The sequence below is a fragment of the Drechmeria coniospora genome, chromosome 03 (assembly GCF_001625195.1).
Source record: "Drechmeria coniospora strain ARSEF 6962 chromosome 03, whole genome shotgun sequence".
NCBI lineage: Eukaryota > Fungi > Ascomycota > Sordariomycetes > Hypocreales > Ophiocordycipitaceae > Drechmeria > Drechmeria coniospora.
Genome location: NC_054391.1, coordinates 6,712,935 through 6,734,969, shown reverse-complemented (window position 1 = coordinate 6,734,969; position 22,035 = coordinate 6,712,935). Strand labels below are relative to the sequence as shown.

General features: G+C 59.7%; 11 protein-coding genes across 11 annotated transcripts; 5 read left to right on the top strand and 6 right to left on the bottom strand.

Moving 5' to 3' along the window:
• Nucleotides 1-310: 310 nt before the first annotated feature.
• DCS_07598 (uncharacterized protein) lies at nt 311-1,157 on the bottom strand (the record flags this gene model as incomplete). The annotated part of the gene is made up of 2 exons (XM_040804883.1): nt 311-991; nt 1,101-1,157. The coding sequence occupies 2 exons, from the start codon at nt 1,155-1,157 to the stop codon at nt 311-313; spliced, it is 738 nt and encodes a 245-aa protein (XP_040654987.1).
• Nucleotides 1,158-2,578: 1,421 nt separating this feature from the next.
• Nucleotides 2,579-3,553, top strand: DCS_07597 (uncharacterized protein; the record flags this gene model as incomplete). The annotated part of the gene is made up of 1 exon (XM_040804882.1): nt 2,579-3,553. The coding sequence occupies one exon, from the start codon at nt 2,579-2,581 to the stop codon at nt 3,551-3,553; it is 975 nt and encodes a 324-aa protein (XP_040654986.1).
• A 258-nt stretch (nt 3,554-3,811) lies between these two features.
• DCS_07596 (uncharacterized protein) lies at nt 3,812-4,473 on the bottom strand (the record flags this gene model as incomplete). The annotated part of the gene is made up of 2 exons (XM_040804881.1): nt 3,812-4,068; nt 4,149-4,473. 2 exons carry the CDS (start codon nt 4,471-4,473, stop codon nt 3,812-3,814), a joined length of 582 nt encoding a protein of 193 aa, XP_040654985.1.
• A 446-nt stretch (nt 4,474-4,919) lies between these two features.
• On the bottom strand, nt 4,920-5,361 carry DCS_07595 (putative NADH-ubiquinone oxidoreductase 12 kDa subunit, mitochondrial precursor; the record flags this gene model as incomplete). Its single annotated transcript, XM_040804880.1, has 2 exons — nt 4,920-5,077; nt 5,136-5,361. The coding sequence occupies 2 exons, from the start codon at nt 5,359-5,361 to the stop codon at nt 4,920-4,922; spliced, it is 384 nt and encodes a 127-aa protein (XP_040654984.1).
• Nucleotides 5,362-5,808: 447 nt separating this feature from the next.
• Nucleotides 5,809-7,355, top strand: DCS_07594 (uncharacterized protein; the record flags this gene model as incomplete). Its single annotated transcript, XM_040804879.1, has 3 exons — nt 5,809-6,327; nt 6,380-6,957; nt 7,016-7,355. The coding sequence occupies 3 exons, from the start codon at nt 5,809-5,811 to the stop codon at nt 7,353-7,355; spliced, it is 1,437 nt and encodes a 478-aa protein (XP_040654983.1).
• Nucleotides 7,356-9,671: 2,316 nt separating this feature from the next.
• On the top strand, nt 9,672-10,979 carry DCS_07593 (uncharacterized protein; the record flags this gene model as incomplete). The annotated part of the gene is made up of 1 exon (XM_040804878.1): nt 9,672-10,979. The coding sequence occupies one exon, from the start codon at nt 9,672-9,674 to the stop codon at nt 10,977-10,979; it is 1,308 nt and encodes a 435-aa protein (XP_040654982.1).
• Nucleotides 10,980-11,102: 123 nt separating this feature from the next.
• DCS_07592 (uncharacterized protein) lies at nt 11,103-12,051 on the bottom strand (the record flags this gene model as incomplete). Its single annotated transcript, XM_040804877.1, has 2 exons — nt 11,103-11,849; nt 12,031-12,051. The coding sequence occupies 2 exons, from the start codon at nt 12,049-12,051 to the stop codon at nt 11,103-11,105; spliced, it is 768 nt and encodes a 255-aa protein (XP_040654981.1).
• A 640-nt stretch (nt 12,052-12,691) lies between these two features.
• Nucleotides 12,692-14,419, top strand: DCS_07591 (putative cytochrome P450 51; the record flags this gene model as incomplete). The annotated part of the gene is made up of 3 exons (XM_040804876.1): nt 12,692-12,940; nt 13,020-13,217; nt 13,289-14,419. The coding sequence occupies 3 exons, from the start codon at nt 12,692-12,694 to the stop codon at nt 14,417-14,419; spliced, it is 1,578 nt and encodes a 525-aa protein (XP_040654980.1).
• Nucleotides 14,420-15,174: 755 nt separating this feature from the next.
• DCS_07590 (uncharacterized protein) lies at nt 15,175-16,122 on the top strand (the record flags this gene model as incomplete). Its single annotated transcript, XM_040804875.1, has 1 exon — nt 15,175-16,122. The coding sequence occupies one exon, from the start codon at nt 15,175-15,177 to the stop codon at nt 16,120-16,122; it is 948 nt and encodes a 315-aa protein (XP_040654979.1).
• Nucleotides 16,123-16,663: 541 nt separating this feature from the next.
• DCS_07589 (TAFII55 protein conserved region containing protein) lies at nt 16,664-18,292 on the bottom strand (the record flags this gene model as incomplete). Its single annotated transcript, XM_040804874.1, has 1 exon — nt 16,664-18,292. The coding sequence occupies one exon, from the start codon at nt 18,290-18,292 to the stop codon at nt 16,664-16,666; it is 1,629 nt and encodes a 542-aa protein (XP_040654978.1).
• Nucleotides 18,293-19,260: 968 nt separating this feature from the next.
• On the bottom strand, nt 19,261-21,111 carry DCS_07588 (uncharacterized protein; the record flags this gene model as incomplete). Its single annotated transcript, XM_040804873.1, has 1 exon — nt 19,261-21,111. One exon carries the CDS (start codon nt 21,109-21,111, stop codon nt 19,261-19,263), a length of 1,851 nt encoding a protein of 616 aa, XP_040654977.1.
• Nucleotides 21,112-22,035: the final 924 nt, after the last annotated feature.

The window sequence follows — 22,035 nt, the reverse complement described above, 5'->3', positions numbered from 1 at the left end:
CGGGATCGGATATGGCTGTACAGGATACATACTTGGGTTTTCTAGAGTCGGACAGACGGGTATCGCTGTTCCTTTTCTTTGTACCTTCACGCAGACGGTGACCGTTGCCGAGTTCTCGGTGAGGTTGGAAGAGAAAAAAAAGTATTCGAAAGAGACGATCGATCTGTTCGACAGACCACGAGTGCACAGACATTCACGGTTGTGGCAAAACGGGAATGATTCGTTTGCCACCCTGTGCTTTTGGCTTCCTGCTACGCTTGGATACTTGACGATGGGTATCGTGGCTTGAATTCAATCTTCCGCCGAGACCTCAGCTCGCCTTGGCTTTGGTCTGGCCAGCGGCGGCCTCTGCCGCTCGCCTCTGTTCCCACTTCTCCCACCCGGCCTGGCACATATCCTCCTCGACGACGAGGTCCCTCACGCGGAAGGCCCTCGCGAGCGGCGTGTCGAGGGCCCAAGCCAGGCAACCCGAGCGTCGCAGGACGCCGGTGACGACGAACCAAGCGACGGCCGAGACGGCACCGGCGGCACTGCCGGCGAGGACCTGGCGGGTGGTGTGGTAGTTGAGATATATCCTGCTCCAGGCGGTGGCGCTCGCCAGAACGGCGGCGGCGAGGCTGACAGCGACGCGCTCGACGACGGACCACGGCCGGCTCGACGATTTGGCTGCGGCGGCGCTGGCGGGACCCCGAGCGCGACGGGGTCGGTGGCGGATGAGGAGGAAGAGGGTTACGGAGAGGCTCCAGAAGACGACGAACTGGGCGTGGGAGGAGGGCATGCCGTACCCTTTGCCATGTATGCGGCGGGGGCGCTCCTCCTTGATGAGCCGCTTGAGGACGAAGTTGAGAGCCTCGCAGGCGAGTTGGCCGGCAAAGGTGAGGGCGATCTCCGCCTCTCGCGTCGATAGGATGAGGGTGGCATAGACGATGCAGAGGGACTGGGGAAGGAGGGCGAGGTAGGCGCAGAGCAGGGAGACGGGGTCGTCGGCGTCCTGGCACGTCGGTCCGTCCGTCAGCTGGGCATCGCCGTGGAGGCCTAGGGGGAGATCGAGGGGAGGGGAGGAAGGAGGTAGGGAAGGTCTCGTCGACGCTGTTACGTACGTAGTAGACGTGTGTGAGTGAGAGAGAGGCGAGGGGCGCCATGGCATCGTCAGCCATGGCGAGGAGGAGGCTAGGAGGTAATTTGACTGCCTTCGCTGCGTTGGCTAGGCCTGTCCGAACGACAAGGTTGCACTAAACGGAGCGGTTTGCTGGCTTGCGTTGGCAGGGAGAGAGGAGAGCAAGCTGGCCGAGGCCCTCCTCCGGGGCGGCAATGCGAAAAGTCGGGCGGGTGATGTGGATGTGAATACTGATCATGAAATGTAAGTAAGAAGACGAATGAAGGATGAGGTCCAGGGCTCGTCGTGACGACAGACCACCGGGGTTGGAACCATGCACGCACCGTACACACTCACGCAAGTACTGTGCAGCTGCGCTACTGTACACTACTGTACTTCGTACTTGCCTGCACAGTGCTAATGCAGGCCAAAATGGAGCTCGCTGAGGTGGGGAGCAGGTACCGTGCGGACTACGGAGCGACAGGGCTTACTGTACTGGTGAGTACCCCTACAGAGTCCTGCAGTGCAGAGCGCATGACAAGTACGCCTATGGAGTCAAGCATGGAGGGCAAAGTATATGTACCTCTTTTGCACACTCCCTGACTTGCTACTGTGAGGTACCAGTACGTATGTTGGCTCCGTTCGGTACCTTGATTCGATCGTTGGACGCGGAGGACTTGCGCTATCGGATCCCTGAGAGGGGTTCACGCTTCAGTGAACGTAGGCCCTGTCCTTCAACCCGCCACAGCGGATGACGAAGCCTTGTGCAGGCTCAACAACGCCCATCCGACGACAAGCATCGAGAGTGGCTACGCATGCCTGGCATCCTACCCTCGTTCTCGCAGTTTCATCACCCGATCAGCGAACCTCGCTTGTCCTTAGCCCCTTGACCCTCGCACCCTTTGCATCGAGCAGGCATCAGAGAAGCGTTGCTTCTTCGTCTTGACACTGCTCGATCGGTCGTGACAACCAACCACGTCTTGTTGTCGTTCACACACACCCCCTCCCTCAGTCTATGGCCCGATCCACGTCCACGACCAACCCGCGATAGCATCAACAACCAGAATTCGCCATGCCCGCCCCTCCTCATCCTCCTCCGCCGCCGCCACCGCCAGGCGGAGGTGGCCCCCCTCCCCCCCCCCCTCCCCCCCCGGGGGGTGGTCCAGGCGGAATGCCGGGACGACCACCCGCCGCAACAAACAGAGCGAGTTCCCTGCCGACTGCTTTCGCTTCGCCCCGCTAACGACCTCCCAGAATGCACTCCTCTCCGATATCAGCAGAGGCAAAGCCCTGAAGAAGACCGTTACGAACGATCGCTCGGCCCCGGTTGTCGACAAATCCTCGTCCTCCTCAGGACCTCCGGTCGGCGGTGCCCCGGCGGTGCCAGTCCCCTTCCCCCCTGGAGGCCTCGCACCGCCCGTTCCCGCAAATCGTGCTAGAAGCAACAGTGAGCAATCCTCGGGTCATGCGGCCGCCTCGACAATGGACTCGGCTCCTCAGCTTGGTGGTCTCTTTGCCGGCGGCATGCCCAAACTGAAAAAGCGAAGCGGAGGTGTCAGCACCGGCGCCACATCCGACTCGTCCTATCTCTCCGATCCAGGAGAATCTGGTCGACCAGTCCCGAGGCCTCCCGCAGCTGCGGCCCCGAAGCTGCCCTCGGCCGCACCTCCAGCCATTCCGGGACGCGGCCCGCCGATACCGCCGCCTGGAACGAGCGGCCTGAGGAAATCGAGCGTACCAGTCAACGGAAAGGGACCTCCTCCACCGATAGGGAAGAAGCCGCCCCCCCTTCCCACCTCTCGCAAGCCGTCGTCGACAGCAAAGCCTCCGTCCGGGGCGGCACCATCCCTTCCCCTCCCACCGCCATCCCCGGTTCCGACTCCTGCTGCTCCTCCGCCTCCGCCTCCGGCACCTGCGCCTGGCTTACCGTCGGCACCACCGCCTCCTCCGCCTCCGCCGGCAGCGCCCGCGAGGCCGTTACCTTCGCCTGCTCCCCGATCGCAGCCTCCTCCGCCTCCGCCTCCCCCAGGCAACGCTGCTCCCTCGTTCGCTGCCCAAGCGGCGGCGATTCGGGCAACCGAGCATTCGTCGCCAAGCTCGGCTCCTCCGCCTCCGCCTCCTCACCCGAATGCGGCCCCGCCGCCGCCTGCATCGGTTCCGACCTCGCCGCCGCCGCCGCCACAGGCTCGCAGTCGCGGCTCGTCTCTTCGTCAGTCGCTGCTGGACCCCAGCAATTTCACCTTGCCTGTGAACGGCGCCAAATTGCCAGGCCAAACCCGCACGCCGTCTCACTCTCCGACCCCCAGCAGTGGTGGAGGCCGTACGATCATCCGGGATTCAAGATGGCAGTTCAAGGACGAGAACCTGATGCCCAAGCCTCGAGACTTTGTCGGTGGGCCGAAAAAGTATCGCGCCGGCAGAGGAAGCAGCGTGCCGTTGGACTTGAACGCACTGTAAGCTGGACGCTGCAGGAATAGATGGTGCCAGGGCATGTGCCGATAATTTTTATGAAGCATATTGATTACACCTTGTGTATCGAGTATTCTGCGGGCAAGGTTCATTTCGCTCAGCTCGTACAATTACGCAACCACCGCCCAACGTCTCAGCAAGACGAAAACAAAACAAAAGCTTGCAGTACGCTGTTGATGGCTCATCGATAGATGCTCTATAATACAGGTCCACGGGACATTGCTGAGGCAATGGGTCAGCCAACAACTACATGGATTTGAGGTAGTTGGACTCCTTGATCTTGGCCTTCCTCTCCTTGCGCATCGCCTTTCGGAGTTCCTCCCGCTTGTCTGCCGCCTCCATGTTGTGCTCCACACTGCCGCCCTCTTCGCCGAATAGGTTGATGGACTGGTGCTGTAGGGGAACCTTGGGCGCGAGAGCTTCAAGGTTGCCTTCGGCTAGCAGCTTTGCCTCAAGAGTCTTTTGCCGCTTGGCCGCCAGCCTTCGTTGTTTCTTGGACTTGGCTGTTAACACATCGTCAGCCGAAAATTCACAAGAGAAACGTGTGCCGTTGGCTCCCTCTCCCTGATGCCGTCGCACGTACAGAATTCGTCTCCGGCCGTCTCGTCTGCTGCATCGGAGCTTTTCTTCATCACGTCCAGACAAGACCAAAGCCACTCTGGATAGTCCTCATCCTTCATCGCCACGGGGTCTTGGCCACCCTTCATGTAGTTAAGGCCGTTGAGCACCGTTCCCTCGACGCAGACGGAACGCGGCGCAGCTGCCTGCTTCGAGGCCTCGCCGGCCTCGGTTACGGGCGTGGAGAGCTTTGGTTCCACCGATCGTGTTTGCGCCGACGCCGAGAACGTCCTCAGAAGCGGCAGCTGTCGCCGTGAGAAGCCGGTGCGGAAACACCGTGTGCAGAGCATGGTGGTTGTGATTCGGTCGTAATGTCGTTGTCGAGACACGTTGACGAGGCTCGGCCGTCGAGAAATTTTGGGGGTGAGCACCTGGAGCGCTGACCAATGAGAAAGGCCAAGTATGGTGGTGTTGTCAGCCTCGCGCCGCACTCGGAGTCATCAAACATATCAAGAACCAGGGTCGGCATACGAATGAAAACGCAATCATCATACTGCAATGACAATAATTTGGTGTTTCATTGCCTGGTTTCGTCATTTCCATTCATTTATTGCTACTGTACATACACTCGAGCAGGGTCGAGGTACGGTGGTGCCATGGCAAACGGCAACGCTTTGTCAACGTGCCACATGCAAGATTCGATTGCAATCATATCCCGGATTTGAGCCGCTTCCCTGTTGCTAAACGAATCCGTCTCGGGCTTTCTTGAGTCCTTCCCCTCTACTCCTGCTTCGCATCATGAGGCAAATCGGCCCTCGTTGAGCCGGCTGATCTTGTTGCTCGTGTGCACCTTGGCCTCCAAGTCCATCTCCTCGTCCTTCTTCTCCAAGTAGTTTTGCTGCAGGAACTTGGTACCCTTAATCTTGTTCGACGCCAGCAGTTGCAGGTATTTCTCTGTGCCGTTCGTCAGCATTCACTCCGACACCCGATGAGCGCATTGCTTCGTGCCCACCTCGCAGTTGACCGCAGTTCTCCAGGTGGTTGACGCCCTCCCGCGTGTAGCATTTGCCCAGTTCCTCGCCGACAAGGCGTGTCATCATCGCGCCCACCCATTGCTCTCGAATGATAGAGTCCTCGGCCGCCTTGAAGGCCTTGGTGTCGTCGTAGTCGACGCCGTTGAATGTCGGAGGGACCTTGGGCTTTTGGCTCTTGAAGAGCTCAGACTCGGGTGTCGGCATGATAGTAGGAGTTTGTGCCTCGGATTCTCCCGCTGGCTGGCCTTGACTTTGGAGCGTTGCCGGAATTGAGCTGACGACAGGATCAGTGCCGGAGCTCCGTATTCAGCATTCGCGCCCCAGAGACGCACATGAGTTTGGCTGCCTCATTCCTAAGGCAGAAACCTGTTAGGTTGTGACTCGTGCTTAAGTATCGGCACCAGGGGGTACGTACCGCTGAGGCAGCCTCACCGCCTTTGGCTGCCCCACCAAGTTGGCTGCGATAATTTCCCAGCCAGGGGAAAAAAAATCTTACTGCCAATCTGCAGCAAGCAGGCAGCATAAAACTATCTGCAGCCTCCCCTCCTCTCTGCGAAATTCTCGTCCCTTCATCCACAGCTCTGGAAATTTCAGTCCCCCTTTTCCAGCCTTCTATTTTCAATCCATCCTTTGTGATTCCCTTTTTTTGCAATGGCCAAATCAAAGAGCAAGGAGAGCAAGAAGGTTCAGGCCGCTGCGCCTGAGCCCGTCAAGGCTGCTGTCACCAAGACCAAGTCCAAGGTCGACAAGGCTGCTGTTGTGAAGGCCAAGAAGGAAGAGCCCAAGAAGAAGAAGAAGGTTGTCAAGGAGGAGTCTTCTGACGAATCCTCCGAGGAGGACTCTGATGCCTCCGTCTCCGACAGCGAGTCCGAGCAGGAGAAGCCTGTGAAGAAGGCTGCCGTCAACGGCAAGGCCAAGGTTCAGGCCGAGTCTTCCGACTCCGAGTCCGGCTCCGATTCCGAGTCCGAGTCTGAGGAGGAGAAGCCTGCTGCCAAGGCCGCCGCTTCCGACTCCGACTCCGACTCCGATAGCGAGTCGGAGGAGGAGAAGCCCAAGAAGACGAACGGTGCCAAGGCGAAGGGTGCTGCCAAGCCTGCTGCTGCTGAGTCGTCCGACTCTGACGACTCGTCCGACTCTGATGATGAGAGCAAGGAGAAGTCTGCTGCCAAGGTTTGTCTTGTCATCGAGAGCGCTCTCCACCTGCTTGCTAACAATGTACAAGGACGACTCCGATGACTCGGACAGCGATGACTCCGATGACAGCGATTCTTCCAAGGAAGAGTCCAAGGAGGCTGCTCCTGCTTCCAAGAAGCGCAAGGCTGACGATGAGATCGATGCCACCCCCAAGAAGGCCAAGACCGACAGCACCCAGGCTGCGACTACCCTGTTCGCCGGCAGCCTGAGCTGGGGCGTTGATGACAACGGCCTGTACGAGGCCTTCAAGCAGTTCGAGGGTCTTGTCAACGCCCGCGTCGTCAGCGACAAGAACACCGGCCGCAGCCGCGGCTTCGGATATGTCGACTTCTCCGACTCCGAGTCCGCCACCAAGGCCTACGAGGCCATGCAGGGCTTCGAGCTTGACGGCCGCGCCCTTAACCTGGACTATGCCAACGCCAAGCCTGCCGACGCAAACCCTCGGGACCGCGCGAATGATCGTGCCCAGAAGCACGGCGACACCATCAGCCCCGAGAGCGATACTCTCTTTGTCGGCAACCTTCCCTTCGATGTCGACCAGGACATCGTCAGCGAGTTCTTCGGCGCGGTTCGCCCGACCACCAGCGTCCGCCTGCCCACCGACCCGTGAGTTGCATGCCGAAGACGGCGGAAGATGTTGTTTCCCGACTAACCGAGCCTGCAGCGACTCCGGTAACCTGAAGGGCTTCGGTTACGTTTCTTTCAACTCGGTCGAGGACGCCAAGGCTGCGTTTGATGAGCTGAACGGCGCTCCCATTGGCAACGGCAGAATGTCTCGCAGCATCCGTCTTGACTTTGCCAGTGCCCGCCCCCCTCGTGAAGGCGGCTTCGGCGGCGGTCGCGGCGGCGGCCGCGGCGGCTTCGGTGGACGCGGCCGTGGCGGCGACCGTGGACGTGGCGGATTCGGCGGCCGCGGCCGCGGAGGTGACCGTGGACGTGGTGGCGGCCGCGGCGGCTTCGGCTCCCGAGGTGGCTACTCGGGCACCAAGATTTCGTTCGACTAAGTGGGCAATCTGAGGGCTTCCGGCGGGTTTCCAGCACAAAGTGGCAGTGGGCTTAGTGGGCTATCGTTTTCAACATAAGTTATGGCCCTTCTCTGACGGGCTCGTGGGCTTTGAGAATGTGGCCCCCTCCGAGGGGCGGCGATGGACCTGGGGGCATCTTCACTTGGAGCGTGGGCTTGTGGCGCCGGTTTCCCCTCGGTGGGGAGCTAGGCAGACGCATTTCTTTGGCTTTCCTATTCGACACTGCTGACGCGGCCGTTGTCGTCTCGGCGACGGAATTTCCAGTGGGCTTCTGAGGGATTTGACGGCTATCCTTGGGCATGGACCTCTCGTCCCGACGAGGGGTCGCCCAGTTTGACTCTGCGAATACTTCTGAGGGACCTGGGGGCTCTTCGAGGAGACGAATGCTCGGCGCGAAGTATATTTATATCTTCATGACCGTTGTGGGCGTTGTCACGATGCAAATCTGGTTGTACTCTATCGGGGGCGTCTAGGTGAGTATCCATCTACCTTCTCTCGGGACAGGAAAAACGGGACCTTGTGTGTATGTTATTGGCGTTTAGGAAGGAAAAGTAATTTATCTATACATCAAACTGCCGTATCCGCCATGTGCATGCATTGTCTACGACACAGAGATCTGGCTTGAGATTCATGGGTGACGCCTTCAGCACCAGCATTCTTGCATGCAGGACTACCGGTATCATTGAACAGAGGTAGAGGGTCGTCTGCCGCACGCGTTGCGGCAGAACAAGTATGGTTGACATGCGTAGCAGCGACAACATGACAGAACATGAAGTTGTGGGATGCGCGTGCCACGAACACATATTATGGCTGGAGGCGTTGTCATGAATGACGATGACACTGCTGCTGCGTGATCTGCATCACAAGGACGCTGTACAAGCCGGGTGAGTGCCTGAGGTCGGCACGGGCAACCGACATTTGAGACCGAGTTCGGAGGAGCCCATAATTATTAATACTTGGTTAGGCGTAAATGTACGGAGTACTTACTTACTGTACATAAGTACAATAAGTTCTTTTGTGTATGGAGCAGTAAGTACAAACAAGAACAGTAAGTACGGAGTACAGTAAGTACGGAGTACAGTACACTCACTGTACGAGTACATGCACGGAGTAGACTTAGGTGTACAAGTACATTACGCATGTAAGTTCTTGCACTAAACATAAGTATTACATGTACATGTACGGAGTACTCCGTACGTTGGAGGCGGTCGAGCGCCAACCTACGGCATACATGTAGGTATACTTAGTTGTGGTTGTACAGTTACAGGTGGAAAGAGTATGGAGTACATGCTGCTTTTGCGAATACACTTTGGTATGGTTATATTACTGCGTACTAGGCACCTGCACTACTCCGTACTACCGCACCTACGTAAGTACATGCACAAGTCGATGTACAACACCTGACAGACGTACGGAGTACGGAGTACAGGTACGGATACTCCAACTTGTCCTGCCGGATGGCTGGCCACCCCTTCCCCTATTGGAGGAGGCTGGATGCTCACGGCAGTGGGCAGCTCGCATGTGGATTGGACCGGATCACGCTAGGCAAACCCCGCCTCTGAACTCATGACCAGGACGATACGGTGCAAGCTCATGTACTGGTACTTGCGCTTCGGCCTTATCGCTCGAGAGTCCAACGAAGAGTGAGAGGGTGTACAGTGCATTGTGAGGCCGGTGACAGGTTCGACACTGTGACTTTTGGGCCGAACGTCAAAGGCGGGGGGGCGGAGAAGGCACAGTGTCAAAAGGGGACGACGGTGACGCCATCGCATTGTTCGCATCAGGTAGCCAAGTATCCATACCTCCGACTCATCACCGTAGTTCACGTCGCTGTAAGCGGGAAAGGGATGCTGCCTGTTGCTGAGTTGGATGGGAGGAGCAGCCATGGCCAACCCCACCCTCAACAAGCAATGTCCCTTCACATCGCTGCGTCGCTCGTCGGTACACTCACCGATCCGACCCCGACCTCCTTCTACCTCTATCTACGAGAGTGACATTCCGGTTTCGCTTTTGTTCATTTGCACCCTTCCCTCCTCTCCCCCTTCCCGCACATCCAACTCCTTGTTTCGTACCGTCGGCAGGCCAAGGGACAGACGACAAAGCCGTGTGGCCGTGCAGCGAAACTGGCGATAAGGCGTGAGCGGGGTGCAAGACCGCTCCGTCATCGATTCATCACCGTCATCACTCACGCACATCCTCATCCCTGAGCGGAATCTCGGCCCCGGCGGCGACGTAGCTTCATCATACGAGTCTTCGAAACAGCAAGATAAATCATCGTCACAGCCACGGCACATCATGGACCATCAGGCAGACCCAAGCAGGCAGCAAGTGCCCCATCCTCCAGCTTCCAGGTCGAGCCCTGGGTTGCGACATCCTCGCCGGTTCGATGGTTTGTCATCTCCCTCGCAACCTTCTCCCTCGGCCTTCGGGCTTCGTCCCATGGAGCTGACGGCGACAGAATCATGGGTTGAGGTTTCATCGCAGCCGTCATCTTCATCCCTTTCCAGCATCGGAGACGAGATTGTCACGGCCGGCTTGCGAGTCGGGGGTCTGCATCACCGACGACGCCGCCTACAACCGGCTGCCCGGTCGGCGCCACTGGAGAATACGACGGAACAGGCGGCGGAGACGAGTAGCCAGGAAGAATACGAGGAGAGCGAGAGCGAGAGCGAAGACGACCAAGTTTTGACAAGCTCGGCGGAGAATGCCAACGATGCATCTCCATCAGGGCCGCAAAGGGCCGACGTCGACTCGGACGGCGACTCGGACGAGGTCGACAACGCGACTGCGCTGGGTCGATTGCCGGACCGAACGACCTTTCAACCTCAGCCGAACGCGTTCTCGCATCCGCTTCCCAACGGCCTGCAGAGAAGACGGTCTGCGACGTCGGCGCTGCCTGCACACCCACACGGCGGCCTCGCTCGACCTTCCCTCTCGCAACGATCGCAGACAAGAGTGCACGGCGGGGGCCCCCGCTTCATGTCGTCGTCCAGCACTCGCGAGGACCACGATGCGGCGCTGCGGGCGTCCCTGACGACGCTCCTGTCCTGCGCCGCCGCCGCGAGGGGTCTTCCCAAGGCGAAGGAGGAGGCGGAGGCCCAGCGACGAGGGGGCAACGGGGTGGGCACAAGCAACCAACCGATGCAGATGCGGTTCGTGGGGGAATCGGAGTTGCTGGACGATTCGGGACCAGCAAAGGCTGTGTCCGGATCGGCCCCTCGGCAAGGTTCCCCCCAACGGTCGGCATCGCCGACCGAGTACGGCGCGGTCGAGAAGCAGAAACGAACGGCGTCGGCGGGGCGAAGTCCACGGGCCACGAAGAAGAAAAGGACGGCGACGGTCGTCGCCGAGGAAGCCCTCATCTCCCCGACCCTTCTCTCCTGGGTCGTGAGCGCCGGCGTCGTCGTGCTCGTCTCCGTCGTCGGCTTCGGCGCCGGCTACGTCTTGGGCCGCGAGGTCGGGCGCCAGGAAGCGTTGTCGGCCAGCGTCGGCGGAGTGAACGAGACGACGCACTGCGGGCGGGAGGTGATGCGCACGTCTGGCGGTGGCCTCAGGAGGCTGCGATGGGCAGGCGTGGGCAGGAGCATAGTCGCGCAGGCCTGAGTGTGGGATACGACTCCTCGCCGGCGATACAGCAGGTCCTGTACTGACGGGTCCGCGATGCAACGCACTTTGGAATGGTGAGCACGGTAGCTCTGGCAATTTTTGGGCTTTAATGTATCAGGATCAGCATGCTGGGTCAGCATGTTCGGTGAGCATGGAGGCTCGACGCTCTGCTTGATGGATTGGATGGATGGCCGTTTCGTTCTTCTTTCTGCGTCTTTGGGACACATTTGGGAGGATCTCTAGCTGACGATATACCATTTGACATGCATATTCGGTGACTACCGAAATAACAATTGAGACTAAGCTTGAAATGAAATACAGGTTGTCAACACACTTGTTCTCGTCCTTGGGCGTCGGTGCTGATGCGGCTGCTGTTGATGAGATGCAAGTATCAGTATACTGTATACGTACTGTATAGGTATGTGGTACAGCAATATATATAAGTAAGGAGTAAGTACAGTACAAGTACGTGTGCGCTGCAAGTATTACTCCGTACCGTACGAAGTCATCGCCATGTAACGAATTGTTCATGAACGCGTAATCCGTAAGCGTGGGATCAAGCGCGTTCTCGTGCTCGTTCTCGTGCTCGTTCTCGTTCTCGTACTCGTACTCGTACTCGTACTCGGACCCGCTCAACCCAACACCCGGTTTCGTCGCTCCACTTAGCATTTCAGTTGTTATGTCGCAAAAGTCGAGGACTCCATCTTTAGAAAATGGCATGACACTGCTCCGAGAACCCCCTGGAGGAAATTGAACAAGCGCGGAATCGGCCATGGTCATGGCCATTGCCAGGAACCCGATAGGGCAGGTTGTATCAGCCGCTTGCTCACGACGACACTTTGTGCTGTTTAAGACATCGAAGACGTCCTGAATCCGAATACGAGTCAATCGCAGTCGTCATTGATTGGCCCATGCCCGACGTATGCGTACTCGTACTCGTACTCGCTCAGCGTACAAACAGCAGAACAATATTAATTACATTTTCGCCCGCTGTAAAATGCAGTACAAATGCAGTACTGTAGGGAGTACTTGCGCGCTAGAAGTACACAACAACTGTAAATGTGTGCATGTGTACTCCGTACTTGTAGATCCTCCGTACGTGCGTACAAGTACTGTATGTACATGAATATGCTGCGTACCAGCATGTCATAAAAAAGCACAGTACATAACCAAGTACACCTGGTAAGCCCTTGTCTAGCGGCTTGCATGGCATCGGCGGGACCCCACACCGCCTGTGGCTTGCGGAAAGAGGGCCTTGCGATAAATTACAGCATCTGCGTGTACGGAGTACAGTAAGGACATATAGGCAGAATTACCTGGACTATGATTATGTAATCGCTCCTCGTGCGATAACAGAAGGATAAATAAGTAGGTCGCGTTACTGCAACCTCTTTTTCCTCCCCTGGTACCAATTTGATTCATTGAAAGAGATCTCTTGTTACCGGTTTCCCCCAGAACCGAACCCACAGCATCTTGTTTATTGCCGTACAAATACACCTACTTGTTTATACGCGTACCCATCTCTAGTCCAGATCAACAAACCGATCGTCACCTCCGACTTGCAAAACCCCCCTCTGTCCTGTTGATCGGGCGTTCACCTCCTGTTACTCTCTAACTCTCGGGCCCTCAATCTCTTGCGGCGAGCGCGAAACGGCGCATCAGATTCGGCGCGCAATCAGGAGGAACCAACCCATCGTCGCTCCGTCGCCATGGGCCTCCTTCAGAATGTCATCGGCCACCCGCTCGCGCAGCAGTTCCAGACCCTCGGCTTCGGTTCGCAGATCGCCATAGCCTTGGGAGCCTTCGTCGCCCTCTCCGTCGTCGTCAATGTCGCGAGCCAGTTCATGTTCAAGAACCCCAACGAACCCCCGCTGGTCTTCCACTGGTTTCCCTTTCTCGGCAGCACCATCACCTACGGCATGGATCCTCCCAGCTTCTTCAAGGAGAACAGGGCCAAGGTGAGTTGGGCGCCGTCCGATGAATGTCAGGGTGAAAGCCTCGCATGCGTGCCTCGCTGACTCCACCACCCTCCTGCAGCACGGCGATGTTTTCACCTTTGTCCTACTCGGAAAGCGCACGACTGTCGCCGTTGGCCCGGCCGGAAACGACTTCATCTTGAACGGCAAGCTCAAGGATGTCAACGCCGAAGAGATTTACACTGTCTTGACGACCCCCGTCTTTGGCCGGGACGTCGTCTACGACTGCCCCAACGCGAAGCTCATGGAGCAGAAGAAGGTGCGTCTTGTTCCGTCATCATGAGCACCGCTTCATGTCCGGAGGTGGCCGCCGCTGACGGGAGACCATAGTTTATGAAGATTGCCCTTACGACCGAAGCGTTCCGCTCCTACGTCCCCATCATCGCCGGCGAGGTGCAGTCCTACTTCAAGAAGGATGCCGACTTCAAAGGCCAGTCCGGCATCATCGACATTCCCAAGAAGATGGCCGAGATCACCATATTTACCGCCTCGCACGCTCTCCAGGGCAGCGCCATCCGCAACAAGTTTGACACCTCCCTGGCGGCCCTCTATCACGACCTCGACATGGGCTTCACCCCCATCAACTTCATGCTTCACTGGGCGCCTCTCCCCTGGAACCGAAAGCGCGACCATGCTCAGCAGACCGTTGCCAAGATTTACATGGACACCATCCGAGAGCGACGAGCCAACAAGCATGACGACGAGCTGGACATGATGAAGCACCTCATGAACTCGACGTACAAGAACGGCCTTCGCGTCCCCGACCACGAGGTTGCCCACATGATGATTGCCCTGCTCATGGCCGGTCAACACTCGTCGTCCTCGACCAGCTCCTGGATCATGCTCCGACTTGCGCAGAAGCCCAACATCCTCGAGGAGCTCTACCAGGAGCAGGTCAAGGCTCTGGGCGCCGGCTTGCCTCCTCTCAGCTACGAGGACCTCGCCAAGCTGCCGCTGAACCAGGCGATCGTCAAGGAGACGCTCCGACTGCACGCGCCCATCCACTCCATCCTGCGTGCGGTGAAGCAGCCGATGGCGGTTCCCGGTACCAAGTACGTGATTCCGACGTCCCACACGCTGCTCGCCGCCCCGGGCGTCAGCGCGAGCGACGCCAACTACTTCCCTCAGCCCGACGAGTGGGACCCTCACCGCTGGTTGCCGGGTTCCCCCAACGCCCCGATCCTCTCCCGAAGCTCCGACGAGGAGGAGAAGATCGACTATGGCTACGGCTTGGTCAGCAAGGGTGCCGCCTCGCCCTATCTCCCCTTCGGTGCCGGCCGGCACCGTTGCATCGGTGAGCAATTCGCCAACGTCCAACTGCAGACCATCGTCGCCGAGGTTGTCCGTCTGGTCAAGCTCAGCAACGTGGACGGCGGTCACGACTTGATCGGCACGGACTATGCCTCGCTCTTCTCGCGACCGCTAGAGCCCGCCAAAGTTCGGTGGGAGTGGAGAAAGTAGGCGCATCGATTCGGATGGCGGACGCAATCTGGGGCATATTGTATATAGACTTGGCCGCTGACGGGAGTTGGGTCTAGGCATGACCAATCCATGTAGAGGCGGCCCACGCGAACACGATGTCATTCATAGTACCTAGAGTCGGAAGAACAACGGCTTGAGCACGTTTCAACTGATAACCGTCAATGCCGTCCTCGGAGCAGCATGGGGGCGAAGGAGCGGTGGAGGCATGCTCTCCAACCCCTCTCCCTGATCCCAGTAATGATGCGATAAGTCGATGTGGCACTGTCGCCTCCGCCTTGAAACCCAGAGGCCAAGGGAGGCCACGAGCTGTTTCCGACCTTCGTCACCCCTTCCCCTCCGCCGACGGACCTGGAATAAACGACCGTTTGTCAAGAAGAGTATGTGAGCATTCACGACAGTGTGGTGTCGGAGATGGGAGCGAATATGGAAAGGGTGCGTGTCTTGTTCGAGGACAGTTTCGCGGTGCAAGAGTCGTTATTCTTTGCTTGCATGACGCTTGTCCAAGGCATCCATTGTATGTATGAACGGCACCTTCCGCGTCGTAAGAACTGTCCGAGATGGTAGTTGCCTCGTCCGAGGTCACATTCGCACCTTCCATTCAAAATGCTTCCATGAACGACCTGCCTCAGGCATCACGCCCTGTGCGTTTCCTGGCGAACGGCTTCATTCTCTGGCATTCCCTCACTTTCCCTCACCCTTGATGCTCGTCCCGTCGGCTTCTTGATGCATGCAGGATGAACGGCTACCGGACGATGCAGCGGCGCCTCTCCGAACCCGTAGGGGCAACACCCCCGACGCTCCGAGAGTCGTTCGCCACCGACGCAGCCGTGGCAGCAGGTATCATGGAAACGACAGCACCAATTCCGGCTCGCTCGGACCGGACACTCCTCTCAAAGGCAGACGCGCTCGCCAAGATGACTGTCGAGCTCAACCTCCGGGTCGTCAGCGCCCAGGCCGAGCGTCTCGAGCGGGAGATCAAGGAGCTTGTCGCCTGCACCGCCCAGGATAGACAGTTCCGCAAGAAGAACGAGGAGCGCATGACTGACATGATGCGCGAGATCTGGTCCATAAAGCTCCGCATGGATGAGGTAGCCGTCGGTCACACCGATGTTGACGCTCTCTTCACTCGCTGCCAGCGCGAGACGGAGGAGCTGCGCCTCCAGCTGCGCGCAGATGTCGACGACCTCAGGAAGCAGATTGACGAGGCCCTGTCCCGCCTTGATTCCCTTCCCTGTCCCGCCGATGTCGAGGCTGAAGTTGCGACGGGCAACCGTCAGTCCCTGCTCGCCGAGGCGACATCCCTGAAGCTAGCGAGAGAGGGTGCGCCGCATCCCGTGAAACTGCTCGCCACACCATGGGGGGGGTTTTTCCCTTGCGCAAAGCTCGGACGGGCTGATGAGACGAACAGATTGCTCCAAGCGACCTCCCCATCGCCGGGTGGCCGAAACTATACGATCGACCCGCCGCTGGCACAGGGACCTCAAGAAGTCGACGGTACCAGAATCCCAGTTTGTCTTGGATTACCTCAAGCAGCAACTCAAGCGCGATCCCGACATGGCCGTCTTCATACAGCAGGCGATGCAGAAGCGTCTCCAGCGCAAAAGCAGCGGGCCGGGGACCAGGTCGATTCCACGCTCGCTGGAGGAGTTTTGCAAGGACGCCAGGTGGATGGACGTGGTTGAGACGGTGCAAGCGACGTTGATGAGAGACAAGAATCGGGCGATTCAAAGTCTGCAATGAAATGTCTGTGGTAGGTCTGGGCATCCACGGAAATCGCTCATGGGTACATGCATCAGAGGATGCCACGTCTTGCTCACTCTTCTGCTATGGCGACATCTCGCTCAGGCTGCCCACAATCGTCCAGGTTCTCCCATTAATAGTCGGTGGGTGTGTGGGTGGATGGATGGATGACTTTGATTCAAGAAACAGCAAAAGCGTAGCACGGTGCGGGGTGCAAATAATGATACCTTTTGATTTTTTCTTTCGAAAAGCTACTTCACAAATCAGGAATCGAATGACTACCAATGGGTGAGCGCTCGCTCGTCGCAAAAGAGCAGGGCCATGTTGGCAACAGCTGTTGCTGCGCCGGATATCAAGTGCGATGCCCGTCCCTAAACGCCGTCCCTGTTTCGCCTTTTCTTCTACTACCATGGTCTCTACCATTTCGCAAAGCACGTGTGACATGGACGCCGAAAGGCGTAGGCCCACCTACTTCGTCCTTCCTCAGTCATCCATCTCGAGGCCGATAGAGGACATCTTGAGCTCAATTTCGGACTTGAGCTGCTTGATCTGGTTCTCCAGCCGAGAGCGAAGAATCTTGTTGGCCGTCTTCTCGAGATCTTCCCGGCGGCGGGTAAGCTGCTTCTGCATGTCATTGATGATGTCGCGCACGCCCTGCTCCTCGTCACGGCGAGCTCGCTGGTCCTCGTCCAGATCATCGTCGTCATCATCGTCATCGTCGTCGTCGTCGTCGTCCGACTCCTCCTCGTCGTTCTCGATGCTATCGTGCAGAGCGGCGGCGGGTGTGTCGGCCTGCATCATGGGCGTAGACGCGTCCATGCCGGTGGCGGGCGTGTCGGCGAACAGATCGTTCTCGAACGCCGCCTCGAGGTCGGCCTGCAGGCTGGGGTCGTCAAAGTCTTCGGCGGGGTGGCCGTCGTGGTCGTGGTCGTGGTCGTGGTGGTCGTGGGCATGGTCCTCCCCGAAATAGCCGAGGCTGTCGTCGAGCTCACCCTCAGCGTCCTCGTCGGCGCCGTACTCGTCCTCGGCGTCCATCTGGCGCTCGTCCACCCATTCCCACCTCGTCGAGAGCGCCTTGGCGTCTTCGGCGAGCAGGCGCTCCACCTCGGCTTCCTTGTCCTCGATCTCCTTGCGGCTGATGGTCTTGGCGAACCGGCGGTTGACGCAGTCATGCATGGGCGGGGTGAGGCCGTGCGGCCACTTGAAGTTGCCGTCGATCATGGGCGGCAGCGGCACCGACTTTGCCTCGCTCTCGTCCTTGATGGTGGCGAAAACGAAGAGCATCTGGCAGATGTCGGCCGATTTCATGAGCGACTTCTTGTCCCACGTCTTCATGGCTTCGGTGATCGTCGGCAGGTCGAGCATGACGGCGGCAAAGGGCTGACCCTTGACCGTCACGGCGGCGCGGCGCGAGTCCTCGTCGAAAAACTTGAGGGCGATGTCGGCGCCGCCCTGGCTCCGGGGCACGCCCATCTTGCCGTTCTCCATGCACCACCGGACGTAGTCGCAATGCTCGCCGGGGAGCATGCGCAGGATGAACTGCTCCTCGATGGCCGGGTCGAGCTCCCTGTCGCTCGCTTCGGAGTCGTAGCCGTCTCCGGGCGGGTGATGCGGCGGACGACCTCGCGGCTTGAGCACCAATTGAGTCAGCCCCGCCTTCGAGGCCTGCCGTATCTTGATCTTGGTCGCCGACGACGGCGGGTGAGACTTGGCGTGCTTGGGATGCTTAGGATGCTTGGCATGCTTTCCGTTCTCGTCGCCATCTTCGCCACCGTCGATGGGCCGCTTCTTGCTCTCGACTAGCTTCTGGCTCGGCTTCGGCTGCCGTCCTGCCTTGGTCTTGAGCAGCGGCGGAGGCGGAGGCGGAAGCTGCGGCAGAGGCGTCCTCTCCACCGCCGGCGTGGGCGGCTGCGACGAGCTGATCTTGAGCTTGACCTTGCGCGGACCGTCGCTGGGCGTCACCGAGGGAGCGGCCGAGGCGGGCGGACGTGGTGACTGTGCCGAGCCGACGTCGCCGACGAAGGAGGATGAGCGGCTGACGTTGATCTTGAGCCGCGGCTTAGGCGGCGGCGCGGGCGTTGTTGCCTCGGCGGCATCGCGCGGCGCAGACATGCTGTAGCCTCCTCGGCGGTGCGTCGCACTCGCTTCGTGGGGGATGCTAGAAGCGGCCGTGGAGAGGTGGAAAGGTGGAAGGTCGAGATGCGAAGGAGAAGAAACGGATCGGGGTGAATGGTCCCCCTTTGCGACCTGTAACTTGATTTGTCCATAGCGTAGCAAGCAGGTACCAGTGTGGTAATTAATTATTACTACATAGGTGTACGTGTACATGTACGCTCAATAGCAAGCAACTAATGCTGTAAGTACATGTACATACGGAGTTCTGTGAGTACGTACGGAGAACTCCGTACTAATGTATAGTAGTAATGCCGCAGGTACTATCCGATACTCCGTACTCGGTACTTGCTGTAGTTGTATACAGTGAGTGTGCGCGGATGGATGGGCCTGTGTCAAGTACAGTAGGAAATACCGACGCACTACTCCGTAATATCAGTTCGAGGTGCTGCTGATCAACTCCACCGACCAGTACGCAGTAATATTGCCGCACCTGCAATCGGAGGGGGGGGATGCTGTAAAGTACCTAGTAGTAATATACTGTAAAGGCTGCGGTGAGAATGGAATCATCGCTGCCAGTCAGCAAGCCATCGACACTACTGTACACATACAAGGGCTACCACCACACGCGGTGTGTTCCTGCACTCTCGCACCTCTCTCCTTCGTAACCGTTTTCCATCCAACACCGGGTTAAATACACGACCAAGGATGAAGTAAAGAAATCATCTGCGTTCGGCAACGACTTGACTCTGCGCCAGGCTCGGGTGCGACCAAGCCTGCGACCAACGCCGTGCCTGTCCGCGTCGAAGCGGCATCTCGTTGAGCAAAGAAGCAAGTCGCACGACGGCAGCAAGCCAAAGCAGCCAACGCCTGTAAATGCTCACGGAAAGGCTTCATATCGTCATGTAGAGTAGAACAGCAAAGGCGAGCTCGGCGCGGCGACGGCGCGCGCGCACCAGGGGCCGCGGCTACCAGCCGAGCCCGTTCCAGGGGTATCGTCCGTCGACGTTGACCCAGCGGCCCTGCTCCATGCCACGCTCCCAGCCCATCATGACGGCCAGCAGCCGGCAGCCCATGGCGCTCACGGCGCACACGACGTGGTCGCTCGAGCGGGCGAGCACGGCCAGGTCCATCACGTAGGCGCGGCCGATGAAGCTTCGCAGCTTCAGCGTCTGCTCCGAGGCCGGGCTCGACGGCGCCGACATGTCCCCCGGCGCGGGGGTGGCGGCGGCATTGTTCCGCCGGTCGGCGCCGAGGTTCCAGAACATGGACGCGAAGAAGCCGCCCTCCCAGCCCTCGGCGGCGTCGACGAAGCGGTGGAGCACGTGCGGGTCCGGCTTGGCCGCCTTCGGGGCCTCGGCCGCGTCCCCGGTGGCGAGCCGGATGCGTTGCTGGGCCTGAAGGGCGTCGGAGAAGCCGTCGCCCTTGAGGACCATGGGGTCGTCCGAGGCGACGACCAGCACGGGCTCGACCGGGGCGCCGTCGACGGCGGTGTCGTTGAGGTGCCTCTCGGCCAGGCCACGCGCGCGGTTGATGAAGATCTCGGCCGGGATGTAGGTGTCCCGGTACTGGTACTCGATCGGGTGTCGGTCCCCGCGGCGAATGTGGAGGCCGATGATGGGGGCGCGCCGGGGTCTCGGACCGGCCAGGTCCGCCTTGCGCTCGAGCTCGACGACTCGTTTTCGGACGTAGCCCTCGTCTTCCGGCACGAGATGGAACAGGGCCAGGTAGCCGGTGCGGGCGAGCTCGAGCAGGTGACGCTCGCCGCCGGCCCCGCCGACAACGGCCTTCCGTCGACGTTTGGCCACCAAGGCGGCAATGGCCTCGTGGGCGGCGACGCTCGACACCACGAGGTGCCGGGCCTGCGTCGGGCAGGGCAGCATGTGGTGCCTCGGAGGAGGTCGACAGCGGGGCGCGGGGGGCGGTTGGAAGATGCCCTCGTAGGCACCGTAGGCCCATCTCGAGTCGTCGAGGAAGAAGGCGCGGCCGTGCTCCTCGGCGAGAGCGTAGAGGATCCAGGATGCCATCAAGGCGGCGCCCAATCCGGCGTCCGGGCTCTCGAGGACGTAGGTCAGCGAGGAGCGGCAGACGGGTGCACCAGCCATGGCCTCCCAGTCGAGGCCGACGAAGTGGCCGGACCGCTTCGGCGGTCTTCCCTCGGCGGGGGCGGGCAGCAGGCCCGTCCTCTCGGCCTCCTCGACGTCGACGAAGCGGTCGTCGGGGCTCCCGTCGGCCAGCGTCATCTGGTTCGACAGCGGCGCGTCGCGGCTCCGGGCCCGGGCCTGCATGGATACCTCGCGACACCGGCCGCTCATGCCGGCGTACTCCTGCATGGACAGGGGGAATTCGTGCTCGTGGGGGATGGAGAGGGTCCATTTCCATCGCTTCCAGCTGTCGCTGATGACGACGGGCGTCGGGAAGTCCGGCAGGAGGTCCCGGCCGACCGTGGGCAGGCTCGAGGCGGCCGAGGACGAAACGACAACGGGCGGGACATTTCGGATGCGAAAGGCAGAGGCGGCGGCGTAGAAGACGGCCACGGCGGCGAACAAGTAGAGAAGAAGGCGGAGGAGGCGGCGCGGTCGGGTGGTGAAGATGGGCGACGACGACCGTTTCGGCCTGCTGACGAGCGACGGCAGGCTCGGCGAGGGCGGCGGAGAGAAGAGAAGGTGGTTGAAGTTGAAGCGGGACGAGGTTGAGGACAGAGGACCGGCGCGCTCCTGGTTGGTGTACGAGGCGGCCCGTCGCAGGTTGATCTTGGGGGGGGCCACGACGACCTTCTGGCGGCCAGACTTGGGACCGAAGTCGAGGCGTGCGGCCATCATGACTTGACGTCTTCAGCAGCAAGGCGATGCCCCGGTCGGGAATCGCATCGGCAGATGAAGGGAGGGTGAAGTGGTGCAAGTCGGAGGCGTGGCGCCGCGGGCGTGAGTGGGAGAGGTTGAGCGAGGGTGAGTCCAGGCGACCGAGTGCGGGTGAGTGACGGCAGTGAAGTAGGTCGAGGGACGTAGACACCGGGCCGCCGCCAGCAATGATGCGTCGAGATGGGGCGAGGGTGAGCGAATGATGGCGGTGAATGAGGTCGAGGGACGAAGACACCGACCGGGCCGCCGCCAGCAACGATTTGTCAACTGGGAACGGGTATGCCGGTGCGAACTCGTACCCAGCCCAGGGTGGACGAGGGCCGATGAAGGCGGGCGAAGGAAGGGGCGGCGATGGACCTTGGGGATCTATCTACCTCGATATGCCAAGGACATGTGCCCGTCCTTCTCGAAGCCGTTTCCGATGTCCTGGCAGTCGGTTTTGTTTCTCGACGCTCCGCGGTCGCTGCGGTCTCCTCACGTCCTCTGTCAGTGCGAGTCAGCCGCGATCATCGTCGTGGGTGGTCGGGAGAGGGGCGCAGGTGACGGAGACGGGCTGATGACAAAGGCGGGAATCGACGTGCTGCTGTCCGTCGCCGTGTGGCAGACGACGGAAGGGGGTTGGAGGCTGGGGGTGGGTAGGCGGGGATCCCTGGCGCACAAGAGCGGCGCGAGTAGAGAGGAGAGGAGAGAGGAGCGGGAAGCTGGCGAGGCAAGGGTTTGGCAGAATCGTCATCAATCACGTCACCCAGTCTGCGCCGATCATGTGCTGCAGTGCACCTTTGTCGTCGTCGACAGTCGGATACGAAGCTGGGCATGGAGATGGGGATGGAGACGGAATCGGAGACGGGGGGCCTCCCACTGCACAGCACACGGGCTGCGTGA